Source organism: Symphalangus syndactylus, chromosome 5 (assembly GCF_028878055.3).
Source record: "Symphalangus syndactylus isolate Jambi chromosome 5, NHGRI_mSymSyn1-v2.1_pri, whole genome shotgun sequence".
Taxonomy (NCBI): Eukaryota; Metazoa; Chordata; class Mammalia; order Primates; family Hylobatidae; genus Symphalangus; species Symphalangus syndactylus.
The window spans coordinates 125005251-125029061 of NC_072427.2; the positions used below are offsets into that span (position 1 = coordinate 125005251).

The 23811-nt window shown below is 42.2% G+C and overlaps 1 protein-coding gene across 11 annotated transcripts in view; it reads right to left on the reverse strand.

Moving 5' to 3' along the window:
* SEMA6D (semaphorin 6D) overlaps positions 1-23811 on the reverse strand; it is a 600716-nt gene that overhangs the window by 13766 nt on the left and 563139 nt on the right. For all 11 annotated transcript variants that reach the window (XM_055279017.2, XM_055279010.2, XM_063640722.1 and 8 more), the window contains 2 exons: positions 601-763; positions 84-195 (listed from right to left, as the gene is read on the reverse strand). In XM_055279017.2, the coding sequence (XP_055134992.2) occupies positions 84-195; positions 601-709 (221 nt within the window). In that variant the 5' untranslated portion in view covers positions 710-763. The remainder of the gene's footprint in view (positions 1-83; positions 196-600; positions 764-23811) is intronic.

Sequence of the window (23811 nt, forward strand, 5' to 3'; positions counted from 1 at the left end):
GTTTTTCATGAACTAGACACATTAATGCAAGCACCACAAGAGAAAAGAATTTTAATCTAATAAACCAATGAGAGGAAAATTACCTGCCAGCAATATAAAGTGTGTCTCGAATTTTCAACATCAGCTGAAAGTCCAGCCTGTGCTGCGATTCATTGCCTGAAGGGCGTCCTCTAAAAACCGGATATTGCCTTGAATCTGCAAGTAAAAATGGGCTAAACCATCATTCAGGATTATGGAGCTGAGGGATCAATAAACAGCATTGATTAGCTGTATATACTTGTTGTAGAAGGGTTTTAACTAACTAAATTCCTCTTTTAAGGTCTTGAATATAAATGAATAAAAGGCAGTGAATGTCAGCAAATGGTCTTTTTCTTTTAACTCAAAATATATAACCTATATACGGGTTGCTGTAGAAAAGCACCCAACAAAACTGCCCCATTTTCTCCAAACACTAGGAAATGATTACTGATAAACTCAGATGCAAATTCAAGGTTAAGACATAAAAAATCTCTGCCTCTTTCTGAAAACGAACATGCTTAGAGAATGAAAAACAGAAAAGCTTCCTTCTCAGAATAGAAGACTGTTCTTGAGACGACTTACAGTGATAGTCAACAGTATTAAGGGGTTCATCATCTTCAGGAAAGCTGACTGCCCTCAACTGGGAAACCATCAGCAGCAGTATGTAGGCACAAAGCAGGAAGACCCTCATGGTGGGCCAAGGTGAAGTCAGGGTAGCCCCTGCTCAGAAATGTCACTGAGCTACCTGGAAAACAGAAGCAGTTTGGAAAGATCTCTATGCTGCAATGAAGCGGTTTTCTTGTTTGTAATCAGCTCAGTTTTCGCCATCAGCTCCCTCCAAAGCCCCTCTCCCACCAGGAATGCTGGCAGTGGTAGATCAGGTATTGCCAAAAACACAGGCAAAAGATGGCAGCATGCCAGGCCTGATTAAAGCATCTGGTTGAGCACAGTGAAGTTTTCAGCAAATTCACAAGAATTTTGGAGGTAATCGTATGCCATCACAGCAGTCACCAGAACCATGAGCAGAAATGCTAGCTGCTGACTTGGCCAGAAGATGGGCAAAGTTGGGATCCGAATTTTAATTAAATTCCAATCCTCTTCCCCCAGTCCTGAAATATACCTAATAATGGCTTGTCTCCGCCCCACATAAAATGCTCAAGCTGCCTCAAAAATAGCCAGAGGGCTGATGATCCTGTCATAATTTCTCCTTAGCTCTTTGCTTATGGTGTTGCCAAATTCCCAGCATTACCCAAGCATTAGCCCTAAATTCTTAAGTAGAGTATTTCCCTATGCTTACTAAGACCAACATGGAGACAATGACATGAATGACCCTGAATCAGGGTGAAAGGGAATTAAAAGAAATACAATGATTTCATGATAACCAATCAAGCAAAGCAAGGCAGGGATGAAGTGGCACAGCTGACACCAGGCCACCAGGGAAGTCTACGTTTTTACATAAAACCATTTGGACACAAACCAATACCCTAAGTACACCGGTCCTTTTAGCTTTATTGAACTTCAGAGCTGTGGGGGTCCTTAGGGACCATCTAGTCCAACCCCCTCATTTTTCAGATGAAAATCCAAGGGCCAAAAAAATTAAAGGACTCACTGAATTGTGTGGAGCTAGTTAAGGCAAGATTGGAGTCCAGACTCACATAATCTGGGTCCCTGTCCAGGCTCTTTTCACCAAATGGAAAGGAGAATATAAATGACTGGATTTTTCTCCTTCAAAAATACAGCATTACAAAAAACTTTTGGGGAAATGGATATATTCATCATTTTTATTGAAGTGATGTTTCATAGGTGTTAAATTTAATCAAATTGTACATTAAATACATGCAGTTTATTACATATCAATACCTCAATAAAGCTATCAAAACACAGCATTAATTGCATTATAGTAACGTAAAAAGTTTAAAAGATCTTTAGTTATTGGCTTATTAAAAAGATAAATTAGGGCCCTGTTGGGTCAATGAGATGGATATTTTTGTGAAGCTGTAAGTGTTCTACTTCGCAACAATAACATCCCTCCCTCAACCAAAACTGTCACTTCTAGCTATGGTTCTGAACAACAAAACATTCAGCTTTATCCTCAGTCTTACATATCTAAGAACTTTAGGAGAGATCATGAGAGTCACTGCAAATTCCAGGGGAGTCCAACCACTAAACCAGGTGTTTACTGTACCTTTTTTATGGACTTCAGGTGAAGCACACAGATATGCATGTTATCCAGTGCTCTAAATATTTCTCTAACTAAAGTACAAGTCAAGTATATGTGAGTTTTAAAGTCCCAGTTTTTCAAAAAGAGAATAATATATTGCAGCAGTTTTTTTCGTGGATGATCAATCCAGCAGTAAGTTAACATGTTTAAACTGCCTTACAAAAAGCAGGTGGAATGGAAACTGTGGTGGCATCATTTTGTACTAAAGTTAAAAGAGTATGGACTTTGGAGTCAGTATGACTTGGTCATGGATGAAATTATACCACATATTAGCTAATTGGCCTGGGAACGTTCTTTCAATCTCTTTGAGCATTAGTTTCTTTATCTGTAAAATATGGATAATAGCACCTTCTCAGAGTGAAAAGGAAGCAAATGCCTGGCACATAGGAAATTCTGAGAAAAGTTAGGCAGCTCTACCCATTTCCTACTGGAGAATCCTGGGTATGACCAGATTGACTTTAAGAGTCTCATCAGGGCCTGGGGAAAAGATATCCTAAAATATTAAGGTTATTTGGCCAGTTATTTTTCATAACTAGTTACTTTAAAGCACTAAAGGACTACTTATAGAATAAATTTTACAACTTGTGCCTATATATTGGACCTGGAAAATAAAGTAACATAACAAAACAAAACAAAAAAGCAATCACCAACAATCCCACTATCCTACCTCGACAACCACAATGACTTGGTTCTAGTTTTTCACTATATCTACATGGTTTCCATTGTGCTGACAAGATGGTTTCTCGTTTACCCCTTCTTCTGAAGCAGTGTCTTCCTGTCTTGCTTTTCCGTACTATTCTGATCACTTATAAAGACCTTCTAAAGTTGAAGTAGTATAAAAGTATAAAATGTTGCCCTAAGAACTAGATTCTGCTTTGACACCAGTCCCAAACATCATCCTCTAGATAGAAAATCACCGAATCTTTCTGCTAGATATCAGGAAAAATAATTAGAAATACCAATTAATCCCAAAGAAGTGTAGAAACATCTGCATTAAAAAAAAAAGATCGTTCTGTGTCTCTTTCTCCTCCATGATAGGTAACTGAATGGTTCACATCAGGTAAGCAGAATATCCATGTCCCAGACAGCAGGGCGGGGAGGAGCCCTCACCAGGAAGAGTGTCTCTCAGCTGTGATCCCAGCACTGGGGCTGAGGATGGAATCACTGCTGACTCACCAGCAAGCACCAAGCTGCTGGCTGAGCTATCATTTCCTATAACTCATTCATCTGACACTGCAGAAAGCAATTTCTCCCGATGCCCCACCCCCTACCACTCTAATCCTCCCAAAATAAAGCCCTACCACTAACTGCTTCCTGTCTCTGCATAAAGCTGTATTTTTGAAAAAAAAAAATTACATTCAGACTTGCCATAGTAGTTATAAACGGAGGCATTTAATGTGATACATATTTCAAAGGCTGGGTGGGGGAGGGAAGAATCTGGAAATACCTGAAAGCAGTGTACCAGGAAGGGGATGTCTTTGCATGTAAACCCCTCAGACTACTTAGCTCTGACTTTATATAAGAAGTTATATCTGGGCCGGGCGCGGTGGCTCACGCTTGTAATCCCAGCACTTTGGGAGGCCGAGGCAGGCGGATCACGAGGTCAGGAGATCGAGACCACGGTGAAACCCCGTCTCTACTAAAAATACAAAAAAATTAGCCGGGCGTGGTGGCGGGCGCCTGTAGTCCCAGCTACTCGGAGAGGCTGAGGCAGGAGAATGCCGTGAACCCGGGAGGCGGAGCTTGCAGTGAGCCGAGATTGCGCCACTGCACTCCAGCCTGGGCGACAGAGCGAGACTCCGTCTCAAAAAAAAAAAAAAAAAAAAAAAAAAAGAAGATATATCAGGAGTCCAGGGGTCAGTGAAATCATGATATTAGTTATGCTGAAAAAGGGCAGGCCAAGTAGCAGGATGAAATGTTGGAAAAAAACATGGATCTTGAGATTAGAAAAATCTGAGTTCAAACTTGCTTGTGCCATTTACTTCCTGGCTCTTGGGCCCTGTTTAAATTAACGTTATCTCTTTAAGCCTCAGTTTCATCAAATTTAAAATGGGAATAATTATCTTTATTACCTCAAAGGCTCTGTTTAGGATTAAATGAGATAATCAGTATGAAGCATCTAACACGGAGCCTGTTCCGCAGTAAATCTTTAGTAAATTTTAACGAATATCATCGTGTCTATTCTGGTTACATCTTGTCTGGCAAAAAGGTGGAAAAAAAAAAGCAATGTTCATTCCTTCATCTTGTACAACCATTTGCTAAACTGTTTATGTATACCGTCCTAACAATGGCAGGGGCATTCTTAGAGGATAAGGCACACCTTCACAGACGTACAGGCCTCCAAAAAAGAGGAAACCATCTTCCTCACATGCAAGCTTAGGGTAAAGAACATTCCTACATGAAGTTATTCCTGTTTGTGACACAGTCAGAGAGCAAGGATGCCTGACTAGCTATGTTTATTCAGTTTTTGGTATTTTATATGAACTTCTCCCATACATTCCTAATGTTAAATACTAAATATGATGAGGAAAGCTCTTAATGGGAGTTCAGAGCTGCCAGAACAACCAAGGCATGAGTGACAAGATACTTGGGAGAAGGGAGGTACATGGAGCTTAGCCCCACACTCAGCATTTGATTTTACCTTATGGAGACTTGATGATTTTATATAATATTTATACTTATATATATTATTATACATAATATGTTGTTATACTTATATTATAATATATTGTTATATTTTTATAATTTTATATTTGCTAATTTCATAGAGCTTAAGGCTCTATACAAATGAGAGTATAGCTATAAAGAAAAGTCAAACTTCTGGCAGTCACAAGTTTAGGTCCCACCAAGAAGGAAGAGTACCAGTAAATAACCAAAGGCTATCATTTGGACCTCTGACAAGCTACACTCTAGAAGAGCAGAAAAATGTGAGGTAAACCATGTTTTACAAAAATTCCAATCCAATCCAATAAGCTAAGTCCCACACTGAATGGATATAATTTCCCACTCTAGATGCTTGCCAGAAAAGATAAGATTACACTTCTTTAGAAAAAGATAACATCATCCAGAGACTACAATTATTTACATACATTGCCCAACATTCAAGTAGAAATTATCAGAAATTCCAAAAACTGCAGCTAAGAGAGAGAAAAAAAACACAATAGAAATAGGCCCACAGGTAACCCAGATACTAGGGTTACCAAACATACGTTTTGAAAATAACTATGCTTTTTTTGTGCAAGAAAAAAAGATAACAAGATGGAGAATTTCACCAGAGAACTGGAATCTATAAAAAAGAATTAAATAAAAATTCAACAACAAGGCTGGGCGCGGTGGCTCATGCCTGTAATACTTTGGGAGGCCGAGGCGGGGGGATCATGAGGTCAGGAGTTCGAGACCAGCCTGACCAACATGGTGAAACCCTGTCTCTACTAAAAATACAACAATTAGCCAGGCATGGTGGTGCACACCTGTAATCCCAGCTACTCAGGAGGCTGAGGCAGGAGACTCGCTTGAACCTGGGAGGCAGAGGTTGCAGTGAGCCAAGATTGCACCACTGAACTCCAGCCTAGGCAACAAAGCGAGACTCCATCTCAAAAAACAACAACAACAACAACAACAACAACAACAACAACAACAACAAAAAAGCACAATAAATAACACATCTTCTTAATAGATGTGTTTAGCAACATAATTGTTAGAGGTAAAGAGATTAGTGAGTAAGAAGACAAACAAATAGAAATTATCAGACAGAAATATGGAGAGCAAAAAGTTTGAAAGAAACAGACAAGAGAGAAAGAGACACAGAATTTTGTGAAAGAATTAACATACTGGAGTCCCTGAGACTGCAGAGAGAGAAATGGACAAAAGCAATATTTGACAAGATAATGGCTGCACACATTTTCAAAACTGATATGATTATAAGCCACACATTCAAGAAATTCTAAGAAGTTCTAAATACAAGGAAATAAAGTTAGACACATCATAGTAAAAATGCTGAAACAAGGAAAATTTTTAAAAATATTACACACTAAGATATATTACCTTCCAAAAAGCAAGAAAAATACGGACAACTTATCAGTAGAAACAATGGAAGCCAGCAGACCATAGAATGACATTTTTAAGTTGCTGAAAGAAAATAAACTTCCAGCCTAGAATTCTACAACCTGTAAAAATATTCTTCAAAAATGAAGGCAAAATAAGGATGTTTTAGACAAAAACTCAGATTTGTTCCAGATGCAAACTAAAAGAAATATTGAAAGGAGAGTTCTTTAGGCAGGGGAATTTATAGGGAAGGTTAATGCAAATTTTTAAACTTTAAAAGAAAATTCATTTTGTATTTTTAGTAGAGTGAGGTCTCACCATGTCGCCTAGGCTGGTCTCAAACTTCTGGCTTCAAGTGATTCTCTCACCTGGGCCTCCCAACGTGCTGGGATTACAGGCATGAGCCATCATATCTGGCCACAAGTTCTTGTTATGGTTATAGCATAGTAGCCAAATTTGAAATTAATAAATCCCAGATAGAGAAAGTGGTATATAGTCTTTGTCTCCCTGAAAACTAGATAGTTCAAAGGAAATTAGAATGTAGAAATGGGGTAGACTTACTTTATCACTAGCCCAAAGAACCCAGAGAGATACCACGTTGATTTGAAAGCTATCCTCTAGCTCTCATCCCAAGATGCCACTATACAAAGAGCATCTGCTTAGACTCTCCTACTCCACCTGCCTCAGAATCTGAATGTGGAGTTGGTTCCTTTTAGTTTCCCGATGACTCTTCCAGACCTTGGGCCTCCATGATCTTACAAAAAGTCTTTGGTCGAAGTCCTGCCCCTCCTCCTCTCTTTTACCTGATAGTTTCCCAGTCATTTTCTCTAGCTTTACAAAGACTTTACTAGCCTCAGCCCATGGTTCCACATGAGGATTTCAGCCTCAAAATCATAAAGCAAAGCATTGGGTGCTCTGATGCTAACCTCTTGTTCTTCCAGTTGCTCATACTGCTCTACTTTCTCATCAGGACCTTTAGCCCACTAACTGTTCTCTTTTCTGCTAGTCATTAGTCTTCTCTGATCTTGACATACCTCTTTATCCATCTTAGGTTGTCAATGGTCAATCATGTCCATTATTCTGCCTGTGCTCCTGACTCCCCCATCCTCTGTGTCCTTGTCAGCTTTTCTTGCAAAGTCTTAACCTTGGATGAACTCTGTCACTCACCTTCTGCACCTTCTCCAGAGCAGCTGAGCACTAGTTGAGACAACCACACTCTAGGACAACTCGTTAGTAATGTAACAGAATTCTTTGTCATCAACTACAAATAGCATCAAAACCTCCATGGAGATCCTATGTTTCTTAATTAAATTAGACCACTCCCCAAATCCATAAATGTAAATGTAAACTTCCCACTTTCCTCAAGGCCCTGATCTGCCATGTCTCCACACTCTGCTACTTACATTCCTCCCTCCTGCCCCATAGCTACTTCACATAGAATATGAAAGCCATAACATGGGAGCTTCCTCAGTTTTCTCCTTTCCCACTGCCAAATACATCAACTCTGTCCCATGTGCCTTTTTTTTTTTTTTTTTTTTTTTGACAGTGTCTTGCTCTGTTGCCCAGGGTGGAGTGCAGTGGTGCAACCTTGGCTCACTGCAACCTCCACCTCCCAGGTTCAAGCAATTCTCCTGCCTCAGCCTCCAAAGTAGCTGGTATTACAGGCGTGCACCACCACGTCCAGCTAATTTTTATATTTTTAGTAGAGGTGAGGTTTCATCATGTTGGTCAGGCTAGTCTCAAACTCCTGACTTCAAGTGATCTGTCCACCTCGGCCTCCCTAAATGCTGGGATTACAGGCATGAGCCACTGTCCCCGGCCCCAATGTAAAGCAATTGGATTGCTTTAAATCCAATCCCTTCACTCCTTTCTGGAATAAAAAGACGTTGATTATATTTCTCTCTTTCTGGTATTTTCTGTAACTCTTAACCATTTAAGTACTGTCCATCAGCACTGAAATTTGTCCATGTCTCTCTCATCACACACACAAAAGGAAAATACCTCCTGTAGCCCTGATCCCACTCAAACTATCACCTGGGTCTTCACTGCTCTTCACTGGCACTGAAACAAATTTTGCTCTACTGCTATAATTTCCTCACCTCCTGCTCATTCTTCTACTTTCTGTGTTCTAGTTCCTCTGTCAGTAGAGACTGACGACCTACAAGTACTTAAAGGCAATGGACATTTTCCAGTCCTATTTCATTTGACTGCTCAGTAGCTTTAGACTCAGTTGACAGTTCACAGCTTTTCCAAACACTGCCTTTCCTTGCTTTTCCTCATACCACATTCTTCTGATGGTTTACCCACCTCTCTGTCTGCCTGTTTGTCTCCCATTAGTTTTCTAGATACAACAAGAATGATCTTTTCAGAATATAAACCTAATCACAGCATCTCATAATCCTCCAGTAACCTTCTATTACTCCCCCAGGATGGAGCCCAAATCTTTTAAATGTGGCCTTCAAGGCTTTTCAGGTTCTGAGTCCTGCCCCCCCTCACAAGGAGTCCTGTCTCACCTTGGGCCTCTATCCCTCTTTTCTTGTGCTTCTACCACCCTGCCTCTGTTTTCGGCCCTGGAATATGTCATGTCATGCCACCCACCAAGCCTTGCTTCTCCTTTCCCTCTATGACGGCCCTTTCTGCCCCCATCCTTGGTCTAGTTAAGTCCCCCTAATTTTTCAGAAACTAGGGAAGATTTTTTTTCAGTCCCTTGGGTCAAGTATATCTCACAGTTGTCAATCCCTAAGACAACTGTGAATCAACTGTGAATAAAGGAATAAGCAGAAGAATGAACCACGTGTCCTGAATCACCACATCCCCGCTGAATCTCTTACTGCAAGGTTAGCATTTTGGACTCCAGTTTAATTTAGATTGATTTAATACCACTAAACAAACAACAGAAGGCAGCAGACCCAGGGGGTATGGGCCCCCAGGGCTTCCACTTCCCAAGAGCATGGACTCTTTCAGCAGAGAATGCTTATAACTAAAGGAAGAAGAGGGGGTGGAACTAGACCTGTGGCACAAAGAGCACCATTCACTCTGTAGTCTATGACATTTCAGGGGCACTGCTCACACTGTAGTCAATGAGAACGATGGCACTTGGCGTCACAGGAATTATCCATTTACCAACTATGGGTCATGAGAGCCCCAAGAGACTAAACAAAAAAGGAGCCGTGGGTTTAGGTAAGCTGAGAGAGAGCAAAGAGAAGCAAGTTGATTGCTATAGCTTGGAGCCTATCAAGACAAGGAGGGTTGTAATTGAAGATCAATTATAAAAGGGAGGTTTAGGTTTTATATATAAAAGGGAGGTTTAGGTTTAGGTTTAGGTTTATATTCATGTGCCTAGATTCTAGGCAGTGTGTTCTGGGCAGGGCTTTAGATCTTAATGATCACCGTCAGTATTTAATCAGAATGGTATGACAGCTTGGCTGACGCCACAAGCTTTGGAATATAAGGTAATATCCACTGAATTGCAGGCCTTCTTTCACCTTCCACGTGTGGTATGAAGACTAGATTATTAATCATCACCATATATACAGATTCCAGGAGACCCTGAAGTAGAGCTGGGGCAGGCTACTCTGGGCCCTTCTGAAAAGCATGGGTGCTCCTTGCCTCCAGGCTCACCAAGTAACTCTTGGCTGATGTGGTGTTTTAAAGGAGCAGAGGCTTTTTCATTTAAGCAATCGCTACTGGTACCCCACCCTCTACCTCATGCACGCAGGTTCTGTGTGCAGGTGCCACATCTGAACAAATAAATACATCCTCTCTCACTGTGGGCCATGAGGAGATTGCTGAAAGGCCCCAACTCTGAGACCCTTCCTCCTTCTAGGAATGTGGGTTCCCAGGTTAGAGGAAGAGGCTTCTAGCACTGTTATGTTACTGACACTTAATAATTAACCATCTAAAACTCTGCCCCATGGCATGTGGAGGAAATGACGAAGCAGCTCTGTGACTCACCTTCCATGCAGCTGAAGCCCTGTTGACACATCAGAATCTGTGAAATGTGCATTCTGAAGGAGCAAGCAAGGGCCTGATGGGAGCAGTGGAGACTCACACCATGAGGAACAAATCAGGGATGATTCTTCTCCCACCGACACTGGCAGCAAGAGAGGAAAGAGGCCAGGAACCAGGAGATCTGGGGTCACAGACTGGCTAGCTAGGTGGCCAGAGACAAGTCACTTCACCAATCTGGACTGATTTTATGCAATACAAGGGGGCTGCTAAATTAAAACTGTAGAAACCTGTTTTTTCTCTAAGAATCCATGTTCTCCTCCTGATGGCTAGAGGGATTCCTACTTCCCTATCTAGTGGGATAAACATCCTGGTGTAATTCCCACTGCTCCAGGCTCTTTCTCCTCAACATCCAAGCATTTCAAGTCATTATCATCATAAATAAACAGCCATTCCCCTGACCTTGAGGCTGCCTCTCCTTTCTCTCTCTCCCACTTCCTTTCTCAGCCAGGCTTCTTTGAAGAGAAGCCTGAGTCCATATTCTCCATTTTCTCACTTTTCATTATATTTGTAGCCCACTCTAGCCTAACTTTAATGACTATGCATCAACCACCTAATTGCCAAATCCAAGGCAATCCTCATTTTAAATCTTCCTTCATCTCCTTGAAGCATTTAATCTCACTGGTCATTCCATCAGATCTTCAAACTCCACCTGTGACTCCCCTAGTTCTCCCCACCTATCTAGCTGCTCCTTTTCATCGTCTTCCCAAATTTGTCTTAGCATGCTTGCCCGTTGGATGCGGTTCTTCCTAGTTCCATCCCGGGTCTCTAGGGATGTGCTCACATGACACCTACCTTCTTCACTACCACCAATTCACTAATCCCAGATCACACGTCCAGCACACACCAGTTCCAATCTAGCTGTCCAACTCCCTGCTAGATATTTTGACCTTGGTAAAATATAGGCATTTTAAATTCAGTAGTCTAAAATTGAACTTAAGATACTTTGCCTTGACTTCTCCTCCTGCTGAATTTCCTGCAGAGCATAGGTTTAGAGCTCAGAGTACCTGGCTTCAAATGTAAGCACTGCCATTTACAAGCCATGTGACTTTGGGCATGTTACTTAACTTTCAAACTTTCTTGTTTTCCTCCCTGCAGTGAGGATAATAATAGCACTAATATTATTACGATTATTGAATGAGATAACCCATATAAAGCATGTAGCCAAACCCTTTGTGCCCGACAAGAATCCAGTAATTAGGCCGGGCGCGGTGGCTCATGTCTGTAATCCCAGCAATCTGGGAGGCCGAGGTGGTCAGATCACCTGAGGTCAAGAGTTCAAGACCAGCCCAGCCAACATGGTGAAACCATATTTCTACTAAAAATACAAAAATTATCTGGGCATGGTGGTGTGTGCCTGTAATCCCAGCTACTTGGGAGGCTGAGGCAGGATAATTGCTTGAACCCGGGAGGTGGAGGTTGCAGTGAGCTGAGATTATGCCACTGCACTCCAGCCTGGGTGACAAGAATAAAACTCTATCTTCAAAAAAAAAAAAAAAAAGAAAAAAAAAGATTTACAACTATTATTATTGTTATTGCTATTTTTCATATCCTTCTCAGGCACTTGTGTTTTAAGCCTAGGAGTCTTCCTAGACGGCCCCCTCTCCACCATCCTCTCCTTTCAACCTGTCAGTACATCCCATTGCTTCTATCTCTTCATTGGTCTAGAACTGACTCTTCATTGGTTTCTGTTCTCCTAGACTTCTAGTACATTCTCCATAACACCACCAGAATGATCTTTCTAAAACACAAATGCTATCATGTTACATCCCTATCTAAAAGCACTTTAATGGTTCCCGAAGGCCTATGTGTAAAGTCTAAATTCATTTCCAAGATTTACAAGATCCTTCACAATTCCATTCTTGCTAGCTTCTCCATTTCACCTAATGATACTTCCCCACCTGGATCTCAAAGCAGTGTCTTCTGCACACGCTATTCTTTCTAAAATGTCCTTCCTGAAAACTGTCTATTCACCAGCTCAAAACTTACCTGGCCCTCTCCCCTTTCTCATTCTTCCCTCTTCAGCCACCCTGCTCTGCTCAGGACAGCTAGTCATACTATGATATTGTATAAATACTTCTATTGCAGAACTTATCACTCCACAGCAATGTTACTGATTTTCACATTTTCTCTATTGGGCTGTGCTACTCAAAGGATCATCTTCCTCTTTACTGCCAGGATCAGGCACAGGGGCTGGCACCTGGCAGGTCCTCAGTAAATACTTAATGAATGGAAGAAGAAATAAAGAAAGAAGGTAGAACACTGACAGGACTCCATTGTGGCACACAGGCCACATCAAAATGAACAGCTGTCCACCACCAACCCGACAGCGAATCTTGAGTCTACCATCATTCTCCTGCAGCGTTGGCACAACATCCTCATTAGCCTCCAGTTCATGAGCTTCAGGTGCTGCAAAACCAAGAGTTTCTCTATAAAAGGCAACAGATGCCTCTTTTCCCACCTACCCATCATTAACAAACTGCCCACCAGAAACGGTCAACGCAGGCCAAATAACTAAATGATTTCTGTCAACCTCCCTACCTCCACCACTGAAATTCCTGCTTACTTTGCAGCTTTCCCAGAACAAACGGAAGGAAAGCAGGGCTATTCCTGAGATTAGAGAGTGGATATATGTGACTGGCAGAGAAGAATCCTATGTGACTCTTCACTACCTAACAAACAAATATAAAATGAAAATCAGCTTGCCTAATGGCTGGGTTATGCCTGAAATTCTGCAATGCGAAATTCTTTTCTTTGGCCAATGGCCTTTTTTCCAGTTATAAATTAAGTAATGATAGAACATACCATAAGCCAGAAACCAGTATGAAGACATTTGTAAGATCTGATCTTACCCAGCGTATCAGAACATGCTGGATTCTGACAGAAGAGAAAAAAGCGCAGGTGGCAGCAGATACTATGGGAGAGAAGAAAGAGGAGGCTGGAGCTATGGAAGTCGGGGTGATCCTTATTAATGCCTTGCTCTTAAAATCAGTGTCTTCCTCAAAGTTGGGTCAATTTTATTTGAGTTATATTTTAGGTACATGATAAAGCTGTCGACTTAAGTTTTCTGAAAATTAAAAACCTCTTATGCAAGGTTTTCACTTTAAGTCTGGATTTTCTTAAAGCAAAGCACACCAATATCTGAATCAGTAATACTTTGGTTACATATTAATAATTCAAAAAGGAACTGAAATTAAAAAGAGTTGGGCAGGAAGGGACAGAAAACAGGATCTAACCTGTCTTTGCCAATTCTAAGCAAACCTGGACAAGAATCCCAGCATCTGACCCGTGATCAGAACCACTGCTCTGGGGACCATAATTCTAGTGACAATTTGCCTATAAGTTTTTGCCTTTCTGCCCTAACTCAAATTGAATAACATTCATTTTAAAGCAAAATTGTCCTAGAAATAATCCTCATTAACAGTGAAAATAATACAAGAAACTAATGAGAATATGAGCCTGAGATGTAAGCAGAAAATCTGCTATCCGGTAAGATGACAAAATATATCAGCCTCTTAAGACATCAATATAATAACTTGCTTTGTGAAAGTATAATGCACAAGGAACCTTCTACAGCAGGAGACTGTTGTGGCAGAAATGAACAATGGTGTCTCCTTTTTTCAGGGGAACCGAAGGGTTTTCAAGGCTAACTAATGACAAGAGAAATTAAAAGCCTTCTTTTTTGGTTATCTCCTCCATACGCATATCCCAGCCAGACCGGGCTCCTCCCCTTCAGCCTCCAGGAAAAGGAGCCATTCTAGACAAAGGAAGGGCTCAAGGTTCCAAGGGATGACCCAGATGCCAAAGGACTCAGCCTGTCTGTGGAACATTGGCTTATTCTACCAGATGACCTGCTGAGGCTGCCATATGGCCTGCATGTGACATTCTATTTGGGATAATAGGGCCTGGGTCTATGCCTGGTTCTGCCCTTTGGGCTGGGATGACAGAAGTAGAGTATGTTTGTTCTGATGCTACTGACTTGTTTGATGCTACCACCGTGTAGTCATAGCTTTCAATGTACTCCATGGAGCCTTTTCAGGCTTTCAAAGAAATGAACAATACCCTGGCAAAGAAGGACTGAGGATGGGCTGCTGCTCCTATTCCTGTCTGATGAAGGTCAAGCAGATAAATTAAGGGACTTATGATCCAGGAGTGGTGAAGCCAGTGCAGAACCCAGATGTCACAACAGAGTTCAGTGATCTATGTTAGCAACACTGCCAACAACAATGGGATTTCACTCTATTTTAAAAGGCTCACGTCTTCAGGCTTGATATTCTGCAAAGTGCCTCATCAGAGGTTCTCAGGTGATGTCATGCTTTAAAACAGTTGGTGATGAGTTTACAGAAGGGTTAAAACTCTAACGACCCAGAGGAAGAGAAGTGAAATTTTAAAAGCCAAGAATTTTTAGTCCCAAGTCCTTTGGTTTTTGGTCACCAAAAATAAGGCCTTTGTATTAATATTTGCCCTCTGTATTTGAAAATACAGTAACAGTTGCCTGTCTCTAACAAATGTAGAGAAAGATTACTGATTGCTCAGAAGGATCTAGGGCATTAACCTTATTAGGATTCTGTTAGTCAATTCTAACTTGTTTTTTAAAATCTACTTCCCGGGTGAAGGGGACATGGAACTCTCTGTACTATTATTACAACTTCTTGTGAGTTCATAATTATTTCAAAATAATTATTTTTAATGTATTTTGTCCTACTGATGGAAATGTGGCCCATGATAAGTTAGGTTCCATTTGATAGATCTGGACTAAAAATGGAGCTGTAACCAAGAATGAGAATAATAAACAGCCCAGGTGAATTTTATGTCCTGCGAAGCTCAGGAAGGGCCCAGGCTAAGCCTGAGTCAGTGCGCCTGTGCCTTACCTGCAGCCTTTTGTCTAGGCTCTGTATCTGACGGACTATGAAATTCTGAAACCTCTGGGTCCACAGAGGCAAAATGGGAGTTTAGGTCAATCCATGCAAGTTCTTAAAATCTCAGTTCCTAATTTTTACTAAACTGATGCAAGATCAAGAGGGTATTAAGCAAACTCAGCCCTTGCTGCTGTCAGGGACGGAGCCTGACAAGCGTTGAGCAGCGGAGTACAGGGTAGAGAGCATGGCTCTGGAGCCAGGATGCCCAGGTAGGTGCCCCAGCTTTGCTGCGCAACCAGTGATCTGACCTTGGGCGAGCTAGTTCACCACTTGGTCCCTCCATGACCCTGTACATTGCGGATAGGATCACACTAGCAGCTACCTCATAGAGCTGCTGAGGACTGAAGGAGTTCTTGAAAGAGTTTACCAGAGATCCTGGCACATGGTAAGCACCATAAAAATCACTATTAGACCAGGTGAGTACCAGGAAGCCTGTTCAAGGCTAAAGGTACAACCTTGAGGAAGGGTGTGTGGTTCTAATGCCAGAGATAATTACGCTTCAAACACTATTATATTACCCTTACCTACATTTATTCTCACCTTCCTTATGAATCACCTTGGGGGATGTTAATCTTATCCCAGACATTAAACACACCTGGAGATAATAGGGAGGTAAAAAATCTGGATTCTACTCTTAACTCAGCCTCTAAGGATCTGACAGACCACGAGAAAGCCAACTTGCCTCTTCCAGCCTCGGTTTCCCAATCTATACAATGAGAACGCAGGTGATCTCCAAGGCCCCTTCCAAGTTGTGACATTTTATGATTTTGAGTTTGGTGCCTGGGTTGAAAAAGGTTCTTTACTCAAAGTAAAATTCCTCCCAATTCACACTTCTAAGTTTTTTGTTGTAGCATTGCCGTTGCCTAGGATACAAAGTGCATGTGCTCCTTCTGTACCCTGAGACAGGAGAGCGCTGCGATTGCTGCCTCTGATGTGTGACGCCGAACGACAAATGAGCTTTGTACTACAAACTGACTGATGCCTTGAACAGGGACCGAGCCTCCACTGGCACTTACGGATGTGGACTTGGCATTCTGATGGCGTCCCAGACGAAACGGCAGAGGGTGCATTTTTCCCCCCACAACCATGTGGCCTTGGGAAATACAGCCTTTAAGTGTCTCTTCGAGCTTTCTTGGACCCAGGGGTGAGGTGCTCCCACAGGCTAGCAGATCATGTCCAATTTCTTTTTTAAATTGTACGATGTGCTGTGGGAAGCTCAGTTCACATACGCTCAGGACCTCTGTCCAGGTTTCTTAGCCTCTCTCTGCATTCCCAATGTACTTTGCAGCTGATATTTAATAAACTTCTGTGTGTGGGTGGGGATTGGGGTGGCTAGCTCTCATCGATATTCAGCCTAGACCAGGGTTTGGGGAAAGAGCTTTTCACTTACAGTGTTTTATGCTCTTCAAAGCAAATATGTCTATCTACTCTAGTCCTTAAAGCTGCCCTTAGAGGCTTAGGGCAGAAGTTATTTTCTCCACTGAACTTCGTGTCAGCTTCAGGAGAACAGAAGTCATGTCTGTCTGTTCTCTACTTTATCTTTATTACCCACCATAGCATCTGGAACTCACTATCTACTTGGTAAATATTTGCTCAATTAGTAAACAGATGCTTTTCAAGTTCAGTTCTTTAACAAGGAGTTAAAGAACTGCCGGAGGTCATACTGCTGATAAGAGGCTTCTGGGTCATGTGTCTCCAGGTCCATTGTTCTATGACCTCCATGGCTAATCTCAGAGAGGCTCAAAATGGATTTGCATTGACAAAAATCAAAACTAATTTTAATGATGGCCATTCTAACTGGTGTGAGATGGTATACACCATGGAATACTATGCAGCCATAAAAAATGATGAGTTCGTGTCCTTTGTAGGGACATGGATGAAACTGGAAAACATCATCCTCAGTAAACTATCCCAAGGACAAAAAACCAAACACCGCATGTTCTCACTCATAGGTGGGAATTGAACAATGAGAACTCATGGACACAGGAAGGGGAACATCACACTCCGGGGACTGTTGTGGGGTGGGGGGAGGGGGGAGGGACAGCATTAGGAGATACACCTAATGCTAAATGACGAGTTAATGGGTGCAGGAAATCAACATGGCACATGGATACATATGTAACAAAACTGCACATTGTGCACATGTACCCTAAAACCCTAAAGTATAATAAAAAAAAAAAAAAAAAAAAAAATCAAAACTAGGTTCCACAGTGACATTCAACATTGGTCTTACAGCTCTGGGGCCAAGAGGGACCAGAGGACAGCATTTGGATGCCACTTCTCTGAACCCCCTATATTTCGGGCATGGTAAAGCACCCCCTCATTCCAGTGCAAACTCAGCTTCTCCTACCTTTCTGCCTTTGGATGTGCTGTCCCCATCACTACCTGGAATGCTCTTCTTGTCCCTTCCTCTTCATGACTGATTCCTCATGAGAAATCAGTTCCCACCAGGATTTTCCTTCTTTTCCTTCTCCGGCCATGAGAATCTGGGCTCACTTTCATCAGAGCACATATCACGTGATAGTCTGTTTCCTTCTTTTCATAACTTACTCCCCCGCACTGTAGGTTTTTTTGAGTTCAGGAACTGTCTTTTATGTCCATAAATAAACTCCCAAAAAAGTGGTTAGTCCACAGGGTTTTAATAGTTCTTGTTGAATGAATTTCTGTGTGTGACCCTGTGCCTTCTCAAGAAAAAAAAAAAGTTGAAAAATCTCCACAGAGCCCTTTATCCACTGATGGTGAACTGCTAATGACAGGTCATCCACGATCACCAGTAATGAACACACACACACCCCAACATATTAAATTATGCATTAAATTATTAAATTAAGCATTAAATTATGCAGCAGTATTTCTGGTAGGCATTTGCCCTTACAGCTGCAGATGTGACCATAGTGAGATCTGGGCTTCCCTTGATTTTGAAATTGTTGGGAAGGACATATAGTACTTAGCAGTGTGCCAGTGATATTGTCTGGCCCATTTCCTAAATTGACCAATGCCTTGGACCTAGGGCCCCAAATTCTATTCTAATCACAGGAGGCATCCTGGGGAGGTATAAAGAAAAAAGAATGTTACTTTCTTTAGACATGCAAACAGGCTAAACATTGGTGAAAAGATTGAGAGAAATTAGCCTAATTATCTTTGGAGGAAAAAAGTGTGACTGGTTTTCCTTTTCCCCACCTATTCTCACTATAGATACTTGCAGCTCTTTGACAAAAAAGAAAGGATTATGAAACCAGGAAACACAGAGGGTGTGGGGTCCTTTGTATGATACAGGGACAAGGCAGGATTACAACCAGAGTAAGAATGGCGTTCTAGCAGGACCGGGGGAAAGAACTGGAGGGACCTGTGGGTTTCTTCCTGAGGGGCTGCATTTATTCCAAGCTGGGTAGAGAGAGGCAGAGCCACCTCTTTCATGTCATATGTGCCGAAAGTCCCAGACACCCTTCAGATCAGTGGACATTCAACAAGTAGAAGCAGCCATTAACACAAACACAACCCCAGCCCAACAGGCCTGGCCTGGTTTATGAGGTGCTCTAATCACCAGTCCCCAGGCCCTAGGCTCTGTGTCAAGTGGGTCGGTTATACCTTCTGCTTGCTGTCTTTCAGCAGTATCCAAGCTGCCCAAGGGAGAAGAGGGAATGGAGGCCAGTGTGAAGGACAGGAGGGATCCCTCCCGTGCAGCAAGGCACTGCTGACTGCTCCCACCTCCCTCCTTACCTCACCTCTTCTGAGATGAGGGAAGGATGCATCTCTGCTGACTCCCTCTTTCACCATGGTTTTTTTTAAAGGGACAAGTGAGAAAATGTGAGTAAAAATACCTTAAAAATTGTAAAGGTGCTATACAAGTGTGAAGAAGTAGCATTATTATCACTGCTTTATTTAGTCGCAGTTTGCATCACCCTGGTATACTGACATCGCTTACACTTTTGCTCAAATCAGTATTCACACGCTTATTTCCACGGCCGCAGTTCCTCTGTGAGTGGCCAGCTCAGCTGAGGCCTCCTGCCCTTGGCTCCTGTTGTTCTCTGAATCTGGAACACCTTCTGCAGCTACTCCGACTGGCAAATTCCTAGTCATCCTTAGGACCCAGGGCCAGTCTGAGACCCTCTCCATCCCTCTCTCTGCTCTCCTCGCAGGACACTCTATCCATTTCTACTGTGGATTTGCCACAGTGGGTAGAATTGCTCATCTACCTCCTGTCTTGCTCTTTAGACTGTGAGCTCATCGAAGGCAGGATCTATGGCTTATTAGTAGAAATAACTTCCCAGGCCCAAATAGAAAATATTTCACATGCCTGCTCTACTAAGAGAAGAGAGTTTGCTTGCTAACCTTCTTAATTTGTTTCGTTTTCTTTTTTCTTTTTTTTTGGACGGAGTTTCGTTCTTGTTGCCCAGGCTGGAGTGCGATGGCACGATCTCGGCTCACTGCAACCTTCACTTCCTGGGTTCAAGCAATTCTCCTGCCTCAGCCTTGAGTAGCTGGGATTACAGGCATGTGCCATCATGCCCGGCTAATTTTGTATTTTTAGTAGAGACGGGGTTTCTCCATGTTGGTCAGGCTGGTCTTGAACTGCCGACCTCAGGTGATCTGCCCGCCTCGGCCTCCCAAAGTGTTGGGATTACAGGCGTGAGCCACCGTGCCCGGCCTTCTTATTTTGTTTTCATGGGACACACCTGGAATTAGGTGTAATACGTACATGTCACAGACTGGAAAATTAGAGCTGATTATAACAAGCCAGGGTTGCATGCTAACAAAGCACCAGGCATTATGCTAAGCATCCCCTAGGAGGTTGGTGCTATTTTGCAGATGAGGAAATAAAGAAGTAATCTGCCTTTGGTCACAAAACTAAATAACAGGGCTTAAATCAGTTTGACTCCAATGTCTGTAGTCTTAATCCCTGCAGCAGAAAAAGGTAACACAGAAGAAAAGGAACAGAGAGGAGAAAGAGGAACTTAAGAATTTATTAAGATAAGGATACTGTCATAGTTTTTTAGCTTGATTTTATGATTGTTATTTTAAGACATGAACATCACTATTTCCCCCTTCTAGTCTAATAGTCTAGCAGGTAACTGTGTCAGAAAAATAAGTAAGTAAAGATTTCTATGAGAAAGTCAAGTAATTGAGAAGATTCATGCAGGGAGCTAGCAAGGATCCTGCCTCCCTAAATCTTAAGTATCGGTTTCCACCTCTTTCTCCTGCCTATCTATCTTTGAAGTTAAGGGTCACCAGTGGTCAGAGGCCTCTTCCCTATCATCCTAGACCTAACATCAAGCCTTTGTTTCCAGGCATGACAGGGCAGTGGTGCAGCAGGGACCTACCCCGAGGTCAGGGAAAAGAGTATATTGAGTACCTCCCTGCTCAGGTGCTCTTGCTTGCAAATAAACTGAGGGCTCACGGCTCGCTCCTCTGGTTCCTGGGCCCTTCAAAGTTAAAGAGAGGCTCCCTTTGAAACCCTTCTTTTAAGTATCTGGCTGACCAGGCAGAGTGGATATGAGGGAAAAGTACATCAGAAGTCAAGTCTCTATCTCTGGAAGGCTTGTCTATGTTTTTTTGTTTGTTTCGTTTTTTGACATGGAGTCTTGCTGTGTCACCAGGCTGGAGTGCAGTGGCGCAATCTTGGCTCACTGCAACCTCCACCTCCCGGGTTCAAGTGATCCTACTGCCTCGCCCTCCCGAGTAGCTGGGACTACAGGCGCCCACCACCATGCCCAGTTAATTTTTTGTATTTTTAGTAGAGACGGGGTTTCACCATGTTGGTCAGGATGGTCTCAATCTCTTGACCTGGTGATCTGCCCGCCTCAGCCTCCCAAAGTGCTGGGATTACAGGCACGAGCCACCATGCCTGGCCACATTTTTTACTTTCTGTTTTCAACTATCAACAAAAATACTGTAACCCAACCCGACAAAATGGCTGAAAAAGGAGTGGCAATGCATGAAACCCTCAGGAGTTCCTAGATGATGGCCATCCTCTCACCACACCGGAGGATAAGTACCCTCATATAAACCAATGGGAAAGCAGGCTCTACTTTATGAATATTTTGGCTTTACCACCCACTAGCTGTGTGATCTTGGAAAAGCTACTTCACTTCACATCTATTAAAAGTAGAAAATAATTGGACCTATCTAAAATGGTTGTTTCCAGGGTTGTAGACTTAATATACGGAAAACTTAAACTTATGCAAATAAGTACAATTAGTATTAGCTATTATTATGGTTATTGTGTTGATATTATTATTAGCATCATTATGCTTCCTCACCGCTGTGTCCCCTGCCTTGTCATATTCTAACCTTTTCTGAAGACCACTCGGATGATTTCAATATCTTCCTCTATGTTCCAAATTCCCTCTTGGAATATTCTTTGGAAGACTGGACCAAGAAACTGCAGTTCAAATAATTCCCCTTTTCCTGGTAATAGAGACACCTAAATCAACCACTCAGCAATCAGGTGGGATTCTCATACATATGGCTGTCAACACATTAGAAGTTAAGCATCTTGCCAGTGTACATGGACCAAATATGCCTAATGTCATTATTCTTCTTGAGATGTATCACATGCTCAGACCCACCTCTAAAATCTATCTTAATAGGAAAGAGCAACTACACAGATGGTTAAAAGCCCTGAGACTTGACTGCTTGTGTGGGCGGGGGGTGGTGGAATACTACAGATTCCCCATAGTGCAAAAGTCAGTCCAAGAGGCACCTGGCCGAATTCTTTGTTGTGGAAAAGGTAGACTAGGTTAATGGAGAACCCATCCCTGGACTACTCTGGAAAGCAGAGGTGGAGGTTGGTGCTATAATATCTACTAGTCCACTGTGCTCCAACTATCTAGTTTTTCAGCTTCCCGAAGGGCTGAAAATTCTGTATGGCAGTTTACAAACACAATCTCTAAGTGTTTTTTATATTGTTTCCATTCAGAAGTGGGTGTATATATCCTCCCTGTGAATCTGGGCTACGAGTGTTTCAATAATAGAATGTGGTGATGTGATGCTGTGCCAGTTTGGGGCCCAGGACTTAATACATAGGCAGCTTCCACTTCCTATTTCTTGGACACTTTTTGGAACCCAGCTACTGAAGTTCGAAATAGCCTAAGCTGCTTGTGAAGACATCCTCATGAAGTGGCCCATAGGGAGAGGAACTAAGGCTATGGCTCTCAGCCCTAGCTGAGCCCTGAGCTGACAGGCAGCACCCACTGGCCTTCCATGAGAATGAGCACCTTAAAACTGCAGCCCCCCTCACCTACTAGAGCCACCCCAGTTGACACTACATAGAGTAGTGATGAGTCTTTGCTGAGCTCTGCCCACATTGTAGATTCAGGGGCTAAAGAAATGATTGTGGTAGTTTTAAGCACTAGGTTGTGGGATGGTGTCTTAGGCGGCTGGGTAAATGAACCCTTCCCTGGATCCCCTCAGCACTCTCTTTATCCTGAAATCCTGCTTCCTCTGCTCTTTCCTGTCAGTCCAGCTGAAGATTTAGCTGTCAGAGCTGGAAATATTCCAGAGAAACAGAGAGTCTTTGGTCAGAATACAGATGTTATGACAATTCCCTAGTAATAGTCTTCAGATTGCTTTTCTATGTGTCAAACAGTAGAAACTTGTCCCTAAAATGTCTTGTCCCAGTCTCTTTAAAAAATCAGGCTTCTTAGCACTATTTGCAATAGCAAAGACATGGAATGAACCCAAATGCCCATCAATGGTACACTGGGTAAAGAAAATGTGGTACATATACACCATGGAATACTATGCAGCCATACAAAGGAATGAGATCATGTCCTTTGCAGGGACATGGATGAAGCTGGAAGCCATCATCCTCAGCAAACTAACACAGGAACAGAAAACCAAACACCGCATGTTCTCACTCATTAGTGGGAGTTGAACATTGAGAACACACAGACACAGAGAGGGGAACAACACACACCAGGGCCTGTTTGGGGTAGGGGTTGAGGTGAGGGAACTTAGAGGACAGGCCAAGAGGTGCAGCAAAACACCATGGCACATGTATAACTATGGAACAAACCTGCACGTTCTGCACATGTAACCCTTTTTTTTTTTTTTTAAAGTTTATCAGGCTTCTTGATAGCAATACTAGAAATGCAAATTGTTACAAAGGAGACACAATTTTACACTGGTGAAATTAGCTTCCGTTTTTTTAAAGAATACTGGTAAAGTTGGGATGAAATCAATATATTGCACATGGCAGGGTAAATTAGTACAACTATTTTAGAAAATAATTTGGCAATGTGTAACACACATGCTCCTACATACACAACACACACTTAGAAAACTAACCTTTGACTTAGTAATTTTACTTCTGGTGATTTATCCTTAGCAAATAGTCTAAAGTAGGAAGGAAAAAAATGAAACTTATTTTATAATGGTGAACAAACTGGAAATAGCTTAAAATCGTAAACACAGAGAAGTAGTTAAAAGTATATTACACTAGCCTCATGAAATATGATGCAATCATTCAGATAATAATAATGAAAACCAGTAATCCTCAGCTTATGATGCAATACTAGGAAGGAAAAAAAAATCAGAATATAAGGTTGTATGTTCACTGATCACAACTTTATAAAACCGGAGATGCATATAGACAAATAC